The sequence below is a fragment of the Eleutherodactylus coqui genome, chromosome 3 (assembly GCF_035609145.1).
Source record: "Eleutherodactylus coqui strain aEleCoq1 chromosome 3, aEleCoq1.hap1, whole genome shotgun sequence".
NCBI lineage: Eukaryota > Metazoa > Chordata > Amphibia > Anura > Eleutherodactylidae > Eleutherodactylus > Eleutherodactylus coqui.
This window is the reverse complement of record NC_089839.1, coordinates 180,293,802-180,306,099: the sequence shown is the minus strand read 5'-3', so window position 1 is coordinate 180,306,099 and position 12,298 is coordinate 180,293,802. Positions and strand designations below refer to the sequence as shown.

At 43.1% G+C, this 12,298-nt stretch overlaps 1 protein-coding gene across 1 annotated transcript in view; it reads left to right on the top strand.

Moving 5' to 3' along the window:
• Positions 1 to 12,298, top strand: part of FAM3D (FAM3 metabolism regulating signaling molecule D) — a 75,307-nt gene that overhangs the window by 37,202 nt on the left and 25,807 nt on the right. The window contains exons 3-5 of the mRNA XM_066596610.1: positions 1,768 to 1,875; positions 6,994 to 7,017; positions 8,226 to 8,349. Of these exons, the coding sequence (XP_066452707.1) occupies positions 1,768 to 1,875; positions 6,994 to 7,017; positions 8,226 to 8,349 (256 nt within the window). The remainder of the gene's footprint in view (positions 1 to 1,767; positions 1,876 to 6,993; positions 7,018 to 8,225; positions 8,350 to 12,298) is intronic.

Here is a 12,298-nt window from a genome sequence, read left to right as displayed (position 1 = left end):
ACAGTACTGCACACGAATAGATGTGGCCCTAAGAAGGACCGTTGGGGTTCTTGAAGCCTACACTCACTCCTAACACTCTCCCTGCCTAACCACCACTTCTGTCCCTGTACTATTAATGCAAGGCGCAATGCTCTGCAGACTGCCGATTTTGAAAAAAAAAAAATTTGTGCAACACTGCTAACAGCACCCTCCACAGTACTGCACACGGATAGATGTGGCCCTGAGAAGGACCGTTGGGGTTCTTGAAGCCTACACTAACTCCTAACACTCTCCCTACAGCAGCTCCAACACGATACCACTGTCCCTCAGCTAACTCACAAGGCATCTGAGGCGAGCCGCGGGAGGGGCCGGCTTTTATACTCGGGTGACATCTGATCGCCCCAGCCACTCACAGCAAGGGGGTGGTATAGGGCTTGAACGTCACAGGGGGAAGTTGTAATGCCTTCCCTGTCTTTCAATTGGCCAGAAAAGAGCGCTAACGTCTCAGAGAGGAAACTGAAAGTAACCGGAACACCGCGTGGTACTCGTTAAGAGTAACGAGCATCCCGAACACCCTAATATTCGCACGAATATCAAGCTCGGACGAGTACGTTCGCTCATCTCTAATAACAATCAAATTGTTATGACTAGACGACTGGCACGAGTTGGGGGGTGTTCCTGGTATGTAGTGGTTAGAACCTACCAAAAGAACGACAGGGTCATGCCTGAGTCACTGATGTATAAACACTACCTCATCTAGTCCGATCCCACTGCAGAGGTACTGTATACACATTGCAGAAAAAGTTATTGTTGGCTATGGTAGAAAGGTGTTAGAACACACATTGTACATGGGGTTGTGTAGAGGAGAGCAGTCAGAGTGCCCATGCTGGCCCTGTCCACTATTTAACCACCAAAAATGGAAATGCGAGCATCAGAACTTGAACATGAAGCAATGGAAGGAGGTGGTTTGGTCTGATAAATCATGATTTCCTTCACATCATGTGGACGGTTGGTGCATTACTTACCTGGGGACAAGATGGCAACAGGATGGACTGTGAGACGAAGACCTGCTGGTGAAGGCATTGTGGTGCCCTGGGGAAACTTTGGCATTCATGTGGATGTTTCCTTGACATGTACCACCTACCTAAACATTGTATAGAGAAGTACACCCCTTCATGGGGGCGGTATTTCCTAATGGCAATAGTGTCTTTCTGCAGGATAATGCTCCCTGCCACACTGCAAAAATTGTCCAAGAATGGTTTGAGGAATAGGATAAAGAGTTCAAGATGATGACTTGACTCCAAATTTCCCCAGATCTCAAGCCGATCGAGCATCTATGGGATGTGCTGATAAACAATAGAGGTCGTAACTCCCAATTTACAGGATTTAAAGGCTCTTCTGCTAACATCTTGGTTTCAGATACCATAAAACACTTTCAGAGGTCTATTGGAGTCCACGCCTGAACGGGGCAGTGGCACAAGGCTTTCTTAGACAATATTAGGCAGGTACATGTGTAAAAGTCAAAAACATCTAAACTATAAAAAGAAGCAAAATGAGTATTCATACTGTAAGCCGGCAGTTCAGTAATAGTCAAAATTGTCAGCCTCACTTCTTCTGTTGTATAGCCGTCATATTATTTGTGCTCAATTAGCCGTGTTGAGTAGATAAAGAATGATGTTAGAAGAACGATGGTTCCCACTTACAAGACGTTCCGTACGTGCTGTATTTACATTCTTAATACACGGTCTAAAGCTGTATTTAAACCGCTCCTGTCTTTTCTGCACTCAGGGATTATACGGATCCTGGCGATTGTGTTCACGCTGCTGTCAACATGGTACTTAGCAGAACAACTGTTCACCTCAAAATGGGAAACAAGTTCTTTACGGAAAATATTTGGTGAGGAAATGTACAGTTTATGTCTTGGAAAACGTCTCTAAACAATGCGCCCATGTGGCTACTGTAGACTTAAGATAATATATAACTTTATTGCTTATTGATTTCCAAAAGCCTGATCTGGTTCTAAAACATGAATGTGCTGCATAATACAGAATGTAGTCAAAAAGCCTGATCCAGCGATATATATCTCAATACCAGTGTCCTATATTGAAATAACAGTAGTGTACTTGAATAGGAAGGCATGGATGCATATGGCGCATGGGCAAGAAGAAACATAGAAAGGGAAGAACCAACTCACCAGCCCACTGCAGATCCACAGGAGAGCACGGACTTGTATTACTATCCAGATAGGTAAGTAACTTTGAAAGGAATTCCAGCTCATCCAGAGACTCAGAAAAATAATAAAAATCCTATGTATTTCATAAACATTAAAAGTGAAAGATGACCACCATTACAAAAACATCTCTGACTCGTAACTGCACCCTTAAGGCTTATTTACATGAGCGTATATAGGCTGGCGTTTTCACGGCCGATATACGCTTCTAACTGAGCAGTCCCCCTCACCATCTCTCTGCCTCTCTTCTCCACTTCGGCGTTTGCAATGGGAGGGGGCATAATGGGGGCGGAGCTAAGCTCTGCTCTGTCCCGCCCACTCCCATTGCTGACTGCGGACAAGGGGCGGGAGCTTAGCTCCGCCCTGCCCACTCCCATTGCAAACCGCTCCGAGGGGTGATATAATCATAGCAGAGGTGAACCACCAACACACTATTGGTTCATAGTTTGTATGGAGGGAGATCGCGAGCCATACAATACGAGTTCCAGCTGTTTCTTACAACACATGCTCGAACAGTTGCAATCAGCTCATTTAAATGCTCCAATCAGGGTTCGGTGGTCCAAAACGTGGGGTTCTGTTCGGTTGCCATGGCAGATTTCTGAAAGCCCTCGCACAAGTATTTAATCAAAAAAATATAAAAAAGTAAATGAATTTTTTTCCAAAAATATTTTATTTTATAAGAGGAGTAATGCAAGAAAACGAAACAAAACCTATTTGTTTGGTATCATAGTTATCGTACTGACCCATAGAATAAAGTCATTTTTGCTGCAGTGTGTACACCATAGAAACAAGACACCCTCCACCCCAAAGATGGCCGAATTTTTTTTCTTTTCATTTTACTCCAATTAGAGTTTTTAAAAATATTTTTAGTAGATTTTATGGTATATTAAATAGTATCATTGAAAAGTACAGCTCGTCCTGCAAAGAAAAGGTCCTCACACATTTACGTTGATAAATAAAAGAGTTATGATTTTTTAAAAGTGGGGAGGAAAAAACTAAAATTAAAAAAAAAAACATTAGACATCCTGAGGCTAACTGCACACAGGGGCGAGTGTGATATTGGGCCGTGAATCATGGCCTGATATCGCACTTGCCAACATATAATTTCCCCACGGATGTAAGGCATTTTTAAATCACATCTGCCTCACGTCACTACAGGAAAGTAGCTGTCAGCCGCGGTGGAGGATTGCAGAGTGTCTTGTTTTTAATGGGGAGACCTCGCATCGCACTCACGTGCACCTAGCACGCGGTACAATGCTGCTGACCTCATTGAAAATAATAGGCAATGCGATGTAAGGGCATGCAAAAAGATGTACATGCTGCGATTTGTTTCATCGCTCATGTGTATGACCCCATAACATCAATTAACAAAGTTACCAATATCATGATAACATCTTAAGTTTGTTACACACTGGCTAAATATATTAACTATAGAGATGTAGTAATCCATCCAAGACATAGACAATCACATAGCAGTATATAAGTATTATGGCAAGTTGGGGTCACTCGCCTCTTGGATCGCCAATCTCTCCATCTGGAATGGGCACCACACGTGTTGAAACACTCCAGAAACTTGTATCTTTTAAATCTGGCACTTGACATTTTTATTCTATATCACAGCAAACATGTACAGCATACAACAAAAGTTCATTTGTACCCCATCATGGTATGAGTCTGGGGTCGTCCTCCCTGTCAGACTCGGAGCCTTTACTCCGTCTACACCGGACGGAAAGAGTGGTACTGGTGTATTTTGTCTCCACCAGAATTATGGGTGGAGACATAGTTATAGACTGTATTAGCCCTGTTTACACCCCCAAGCTCCTTATTGGCTGGCTGGAGGGTTAGGCTTAGGGTTACGCTGACAGCTGTACCGGGGGGGGGGGGAGGGGGGTCTGAAATTTGCCATGCCAGGAGGGTCAGGGTTACTGGTACGGTTAAAGGAGTAGAAGTGCCTAAGGCTGGGCTGGCTGGAAGGTTAGGGTGAGGGTTAGTGTTAGGGGCAGGGATAAAGGAGTACATGTGGCGCTACTAGTTGGCCGAGCAGCAGCATCAGTGGACACAGTGGGACAGAGTGACCCGGATGCTGCAGTAGCAGCATCTGTAGCCCGGTGCTGTGGTTGCAGATTGGACCGCCAGCATTGGAGGTTGACAGCGCTAGTGTTGGGGAAGGGCCGCAGCCTCTGAGCGTAGTTGTCCGCGGCGGAGCCGGCACTGACACCCTCGCATGGGAGCGGCTGCCCGTGACACTCACACTGTACGCAAGTGGCGAGCGGAAATGCTTGTCCCACCGGGGACACTGACTGCAGGAGAGCAGCAGGCAGGGGAAAAGGGAATGCCATGCACATGGACATCAGCCTGGAGGGGACATGATGGGAGAGCGGCAGGGAAAGTTCATGGCACAGCATCAGCCAGTCAGGAGTTCGGGGCGTTCCCTAAGTCCACCAGGACAAACCTATTTCTCCACCCAGGACAAACCTTTGTCTTCACCCATAGTTCTAGTGGAGACAAGATGCACCAGTACCACTAAGAGTCTAGGGGCGTCCTCCTTGTCAGACTCAAGGCCTCCACAGGTCCACACTGGACCTCCAGCTTGAAGCCCTTCTAGCTCTGCTAACTTCTGTCACTTCCCCCTGAGTGTGGCAGGAACTGATCCTTTTATTTCATTACCTGCCACACCCACAGGTGTTTTCTCTCTCTCAGGTCTGCCTGTCTATAACCCTCTGCAGTTTACATATCATGTATTGGTCATGGATACTACCCAGCAGGCACTGATCAAGGTGTCGTAGTTTAGATGAGCAGCATACGCTTTTGTGATCGTATAACTGAGGGAGCTATAGGTAATAGTGATCCTGTTCCAGCTACAATTATATATTTACACTAGGAGATATACCCTGCGTTGCAGGGCAATTTTATGAATAGCAGCCCTGGAATATACAAAGTGGGCCAAAAAAATGAGCCCAGCACTGCACTGTTATGAAAGCTGTCCAAAAGAAAATTTGTCTTGCCCATAGCAACCAATCACAGTGCAGCTTTCATTTTACCTCAGCAGTATAAGCAATAAAATCTGAGCTGTGATTGGTCGCTATAGACAACAAAAATTACAGGGGGAAGTCGATGAGTTTTCGATTTTTAATTACGCCATTATTCGTCGCCTGGTGCTAAAGAACGCTCATGAAAAATGTCACTCAAATCAGACAAAACTGTGGATTTGTATATGAAACACACAGATTTTGTGTGTTTTATATATAAGATTCTTGTGGAGTATAGTGTGCATGTCGGGCTAAGGTGCCGGTGCACTAGCGATACTATTGTTTTAGTTAATTGTGCGCTGAGGGAACTACAGGTAACAGCATTCCTGCTTTGGATTCCATCACATATGTAAGGTAATTAAACCAAAGCTTTGGGTAGTATGAGTGGCTTCTTTCCGCACAATCGATACCTGCTGTGTGCTATCCATGTTTGGATCAACACATGATGTTTAGAGCGTCTTTGCTCTGATATTTTTGCACGCACAGTACGCAGAGAGTAGATCCTATTGATTTCAGTGTGTTTGTTCCTATTTCTGCGTGTGAAAAGGAACACAGCATGCTCTACTTTTGTGCTCATTTGTGCACCAAAGGTCCCTAAAGAAGTCTATAACTGGTACGCAACGAGATGCGCAATACGCTGTGCAATTTAGCGAGAAGAAGAACACATCCGGAACTCATTAGGCTAAATAGGATACAACCACACCCTGATTTATATGGCTATCTGTAAAAACCCATGCCTTGCTAGTGCAAAAGTACAGTGAAATATGCAGGTACACGTGCAAAAAAGCCTACTTTGCTCTGCAAAAATGCATATCCCGTGTGAGGCCGCCCTTATACTTATATATATTGCTTTGTGATTGTCTATGAGTCTCATGTCTTGCATTGATTATTACATCTCTGTTGGTGTTTTTCCTCTGCTTATGACTAAGGGCGCAGTAACGTGCCAGAAACAGAGGTTTTTGTAGTGGTGGTCATCTTTCACTTTTAATATGTATGAATTAAAGTGGATGTTAAATATTCTTCTGTGTCTCTGGCTGAGCTGGAATTCCTTTCAAAGTTACTTTGTATTATAGTGCATGGGCCCTTAGGGGCCCAGGAACATTGATTTCAATTTTGTGTTATGGCCCCTGTAAGAGAGAGAAGAACCCAATTGCAAATTTGAAGAGTAGCATGTGAGAATCAGGAACCGCTTTCCTTGTATCTCTAAGTCCCGTGGGACCGCTGCTATGACTGAAGGAAAGCGTACTTGAAGTGGCCTCCTTCTGTGATACATGCATGGAGCCATCATTGTACCTGTGTTCATTTCACTCTGGTAGATAACTTCCTGGATGCTGCTGCTTTCATAGTAGAAGGAGGCCACTTCCAGTATGCTTTCCTTACTTCAGTCATAGCAGTGGTCCAACGGGACTTAGAGAGACGAGGAAAAATTGAATTTCTGCTTCTCACATGCTACTTTTCAACTTTACAATTGGTTTTACTCTCTATCTCTTACAGGAGCCACAACACAAAATTGAAATCCGAGTTTCGGGGGCCCCCAAGGGCCCATGTGCCATACTATCATGTAGCGCTTCCTTGCCTCCCTATTTACGGACACTATTGTTATTTGAATATAGGACACTGATACTGATATATAGCGCTGGAGCTGGTGACTATACCCTATATATCTAAGAGAGACCGTAGTGTTGGTTCTGTAATTGTAATGTGTGAGCTAGAAATGTGATATTAAAGTTTCAATGTGATTTTTTTTTCCTGCAGATAATGGGGTGAAACCTCAAAAGGGTAAGTACTGTATGACGTTATTTTGGTTCAGAAGGCTATTAACCTTCCTTGAGCATTATTATAGGGCCACCAAAGCTAAAATATATATTGCCTGAGATAATAGCACACACCTTTGTGGGCTTATGTATGAAAATAAGTGGAAATGTTACCCATAGTGACATAGGGTTTTTTCACAATACCTCCATAACAGTGCCAACCAGAATGCCCCAAATAACCATAAAAGTTAGAAAGCTGTCAGTGCCAGTATTGTATGTGATGTATATGGCCTCTAGTGGCTTCATGACTTACGTCTAGCATTGGTCTGCATGTTACGTATTCCTTGTTGCTTATACACTCAATGGCCAGTTTTATAGAAACCCACATCTAATACAGCTTTGGACCTCGTTTGGCTTTCACAACTGCAGCAATTCATTGTGACATGCATTGAGAAGTATCAGAGGACCAGGATGTGCCAAGAAAATATTTCCCACACCATTAACCAGGAAGGGTTCATCGATTAATGCTGCTTGTGCCAAATTGTAACCCTCCCATGAGCATGGTGCAACAGAAATCTGGACTCATCTAATCAAGCAATGTTTTTTCACTGCTCAGTGATCCAATTTTTCTGCTGTTTTGCCCACTAGAATCTTGGCTTTCTACTTCTTTTAGACATCAATGGCATTGGTAGTCTGCTGTTATAGCCCATCCATGCTAAGAAATAAGCTGTGCATTCGGACATATTAGTTGGAGCACCAGCATTGTATTCATGCAGTTTGCTTCACTGAGTCTGTTTGTTAGTGAGATTCTTAACATCCTCCTCTGACTCCTTTCATTGACAAGCTGTTTACATCCTCAGGATCCAGTTTCACTGGATGCTTTTCCTCAATCACACTATTCTCAGTATACTCTCCACACCATTACATGAGAAAATCCCACAAGGTTGGCAGTGTATGAAATCCTGGCCCCGGCTACTCTATCATTGATGACCAGGCCTTGATGGAAGTCACTCAGATTGTGGGAGCTTCACACCGAAAGGGATCTATAAAAAAAACTGTCACTTGATTTTATGCTGCACTGTGGGGTCACAGGTCTAATTTCCATAACTGAAACTCCAATCATAAAAGGGCAAGGGTCTCTAATAAAATGGCCATTCAGTGTACAGCATCAACAACTTTCATAAACAATTCCCTAATATAAGTGTCTTACCCCCTCTGTATTGTACCTTCCAGTTCAGAAAAAAATTTACAGAAAATGCGGAAATGATAAAGATTGCGCAGAAAATTACTTTGCCTTTAGAATAATTAGTGGAGCAGCCAATGTGGTCGGCCCATCCATGTGCTTGGAGGACACAATGTAAGTGTATAACTTAAGTGCAATTGTGTTTTTAGGATTTGTAGAAGGAACCATAGATAGTTGCTGGGCACAGTGTGATACTGAAGTCTCATGGGTCCACCAGAGAAGATGATACTAAAGGCCCTACCTCCTTCCATAGACCACATCTGCGGTCTCACACCCCACCCCCACCACAACAGTGTTATTCTCCACCAGTGGTGATGGTTCTGTAATTGGTGGTGCGCTGTAAAGGAGAAGCTATTCTTTGCTTCAGTCAGCTTCTCCTTTTCACCACACCCACTCCCTACAGGACTCAATGCACTATTAGGAGCTCAGTGCATTGGATGTGTATGTCACAATCTTGCACTGAGCCCCTGACAGTACATCAGGTCTGGTGGGGAGCGGGTGCACTGTCAATAGGAGAAGCTGACTGGAGCACAGAATGGCTTCTCCTTCACTGTGGACAGAGCTGCCAGGCACAGAGCCACCAAGACTGGAGTACAGAGCAGGGAACACAGGAGTAAAAGGCTTGAAAAAAAAAATAGTAAAAATATATATATATATATATATATATATATATATATATATATATATAGGCAAAATCCCTCACTGACTGACTGACTCGCCTGAAACTTGAAATTTGGCACGACCATTCTTTAGGTTCTAAATAGGAAAAGTAAAGGGGTCAAAATTCGATTATTTAATGCTCGGTGCAAAAGTAAGTGCACTGCTATGTTATGTAACTTCCCTGTGTCGTACAAATTTGAAATTTGGCACGACTGTTCCTTAGGTCCTATATAGGAAAAGTAAAGGGGTCACAACTCGATTATTCAATGCTAAGTGCAAAAGTAAGTGAACCCCTCTGTAATGTAACTTCCCTGTGTCGTACAAATTTGAAATTTGCATGACCATTCCTTAGGTCCGCAATAGGAAAAGTAAAGGGGTCACAACTTGATTATTCAATGCTAATTGCACACATAAGTGCACCCCCATGTAATGTGACTAATTTAATTCTCTAACTTCTGGGTGTCATACAAACTTGAAATTTGGCACAATCATTCTTAGATCCTAAATAGGAAAAGTAAAGGGGTCACAACTTGATTATTCAATTCTAAGTGCCAAAGTAAGCGCACCCCTAACTTCCCGGTGTTGTACAAACTTGAAATTTGCCACGACCCTTCTTTAGGTCCCAAATAGGAAAAGTAACTTGATTATTCAATGCTAAGTACAAAAGTAAGTGCACCCTTATGTTATGTAACTTCCCAGTGTCTTACAAACTTGAAATTTGCCACGACCATTCTTTACATTCTAATAGAAAAAGTAAAGGGGTTGCAACTTTAATATTCAATTCTAAGTGTGAAAAACTGTGAAAATCCGCGATACATGACAGTTCTTTTCTCGGAAACCATAAAACCTAGGGAAATGATTTGTATACTAAGGAGAATCTACCTCACCTCTATGTATATATACTGCGGAGAATCTAATGCTCCTCTATGTGTATATACTGAGGAGAATCTACCTCGCCTCTATGTGTATATACTGGAGACAATCTACCTAATGTCTGTTTATACTGAGGAGAATCTACCGCACCTCTATGTGTATATAGTGAGAAGAATCTAATGCTCCTCTTTGTGTTTAGAATGAGCAGAATCTACCTAACCTCTATGTGTATATACTGAGGAGAATCTAACGCTTCTCTATGTGTATATACTGAGGGGAATCTACCTAACCTCTACAGTATGTGTATATACTGGGAAGAATCTACCTCTCCTCTATAAGTATATACTGAGGAGAATCTACCTCACCTCTGTGTGTATATACTGAGGAGAATCTACCTCACCTCTATGCGTATATACTGAGGAGAATCTACCTCACCTCTATGTGTATATACTGAGGAGAATATACTGAAAGGCTGTAAAGTACATAAGGAAGCAGCCATGAACTGCAGGGAAGGAGCATGCCTTTAAGACTAAGAAGGGAGTGCAACCTCCAGTCTGGGGGTAAATTTGAATAAAAGGGCTGTGACCTTTTAAGGGTATTAAGTGAGGAGGGTGGGAGGGGTGGCAAATTCTGCAGAGGGACATTGGTACATGCATGCTGAGGAGAATCTAACGCTCCTCTATGTGTATCCATATTTCATTCCTCGGTTCCTGTGAAGTAACCATGACTCCATAAAATTTTCCGTGTGAATAACAGGTAAACATCTGTATCAAATTAACTCGGCTTCAGCCGGGTATATCAGATAGTAAAATATAAATCCAACATTTATTAACAAAGTGTTTTAATTGGAACAGCTGTGTCTGCAGCTGTACTATACAGAACAGTGCAGGCACAGCTGGAGCGCCCTCTACTACTGCAGTGCAGCTAGGTGAATACAGATTTCCCTAGCAACATCCTGGTAACATCTTCACCCAGTTGCATACTATTGCAAGAGGGGTTTTCAAGGGAAAATGTACATGATAGGCTGATAGAACATATTACAAAAAGATTTAGAATCAACTATTCTGTACATTTAAGGGAAAAAAATAAATGAGGGTTCTTTTACATAGGACAACAATTTGGGTGCAGATGCCCGACTGGCTTTTCCAGTAGTGATCGCTCCTGTGCTATTACACAAGTGATTACATCACTGCAGGCAGAGTGGGTCAGGGAGCGTTCTGGACCGCCTGCCTCCATTCACAGTAAACAGGAAGTCATGCCTGTTCACATGGGCCTATCTGTTGTTCACTTTTTATGCATGCATAAATTGAAGGATGAACAATAAGAGAACGACTTTTTAGATGGAGTGACAATCATTCAGATTCTCGCTGGATTGTGGAAATCTGAACAATTTATCGGCCCGTGTACAAGGGTCCTGACACTTTAAGAATGTTTGTACATGTACTTAAATGGGATTGGCAGATAGAGAATGGGTAAATCATCTTGGTGTACACATCTTCATTGTTTGAAGAACTAATGTGTTTGCATTGTGATTTATAGAGGAAGTGAGCTGCAGTCTCACATGCTGTACATGTGTCATTTTTCTTCCTTGACTTTTTGTGGGTCTTGTGTAATCATGAACTATCAGGTTTTCTGAAGCTTTTATCTTGGCTACGTGGCTGATTATATGTAATGTGGTTTTTAATGAGAGAAAGCTACACAACTGGATTCAGTTATGGGGTTTTACCAGTTTTATTTAAATGAAGCTTAAACACTGTATAATGCAAAGTTACGAAACTTTATAATATACTTTCATGTTTCAAAACTTCATTCTACACTGAGGCTGAACGCTTGTACAGACCTACCATTTTTCACAGCTGAGATTTTGGTCTAATTGTACGTAGACCAGTGGTTTCCAAACTTTTTCAGCCATAGAGCTCTTTTTGAAGCAAAAGTTTCTCGTGGAGCCATAAGGTGTGGTCAGGGGAGATGTTAGGGGCGTGGCTTATCACAACATATAATTTCTACCTCCGTCGTTATAAAAAGGAGGCCATGGCGCGACGGCCATGGACAGGGGGCCATAAAGGATCACACATTGACAAGCGCGACTAAAGGACTAACTGAGGGACAGACTGACTAAAGAGGAGGAGGAGGATTCCTAGTGCACAGTGCAAGGCCGGGATCACACGCTGGAAGTGATGTCACCGCCTCCCGCACGGATGATTGGCCACCCAGCTCCAGCCAATGAAAGCTGGCGCTGGGTTAACCAATCGCAGCCATTCAAGGACGTCATTGAATGGCTGTGATTGGTTAACCCACACCGGCTTCTAATTGGCTGAAACTGGCGCTGGCTAGCCAATCACAGCATTATCTTTGCTGGAGGCGGGGAATTAAATCCCCGCTTCCAGAAAACACTGAAATATACCGGACTTTAATAGAGCCAGTAAACAAAAGAAAACGGCACTGGCTCGATGGAAAAATACCGGCCGAGTGGCAACCCTAGGTCCATCAGGTGTAGTTACTGTCATATGACATATTCAGTACACTGTTA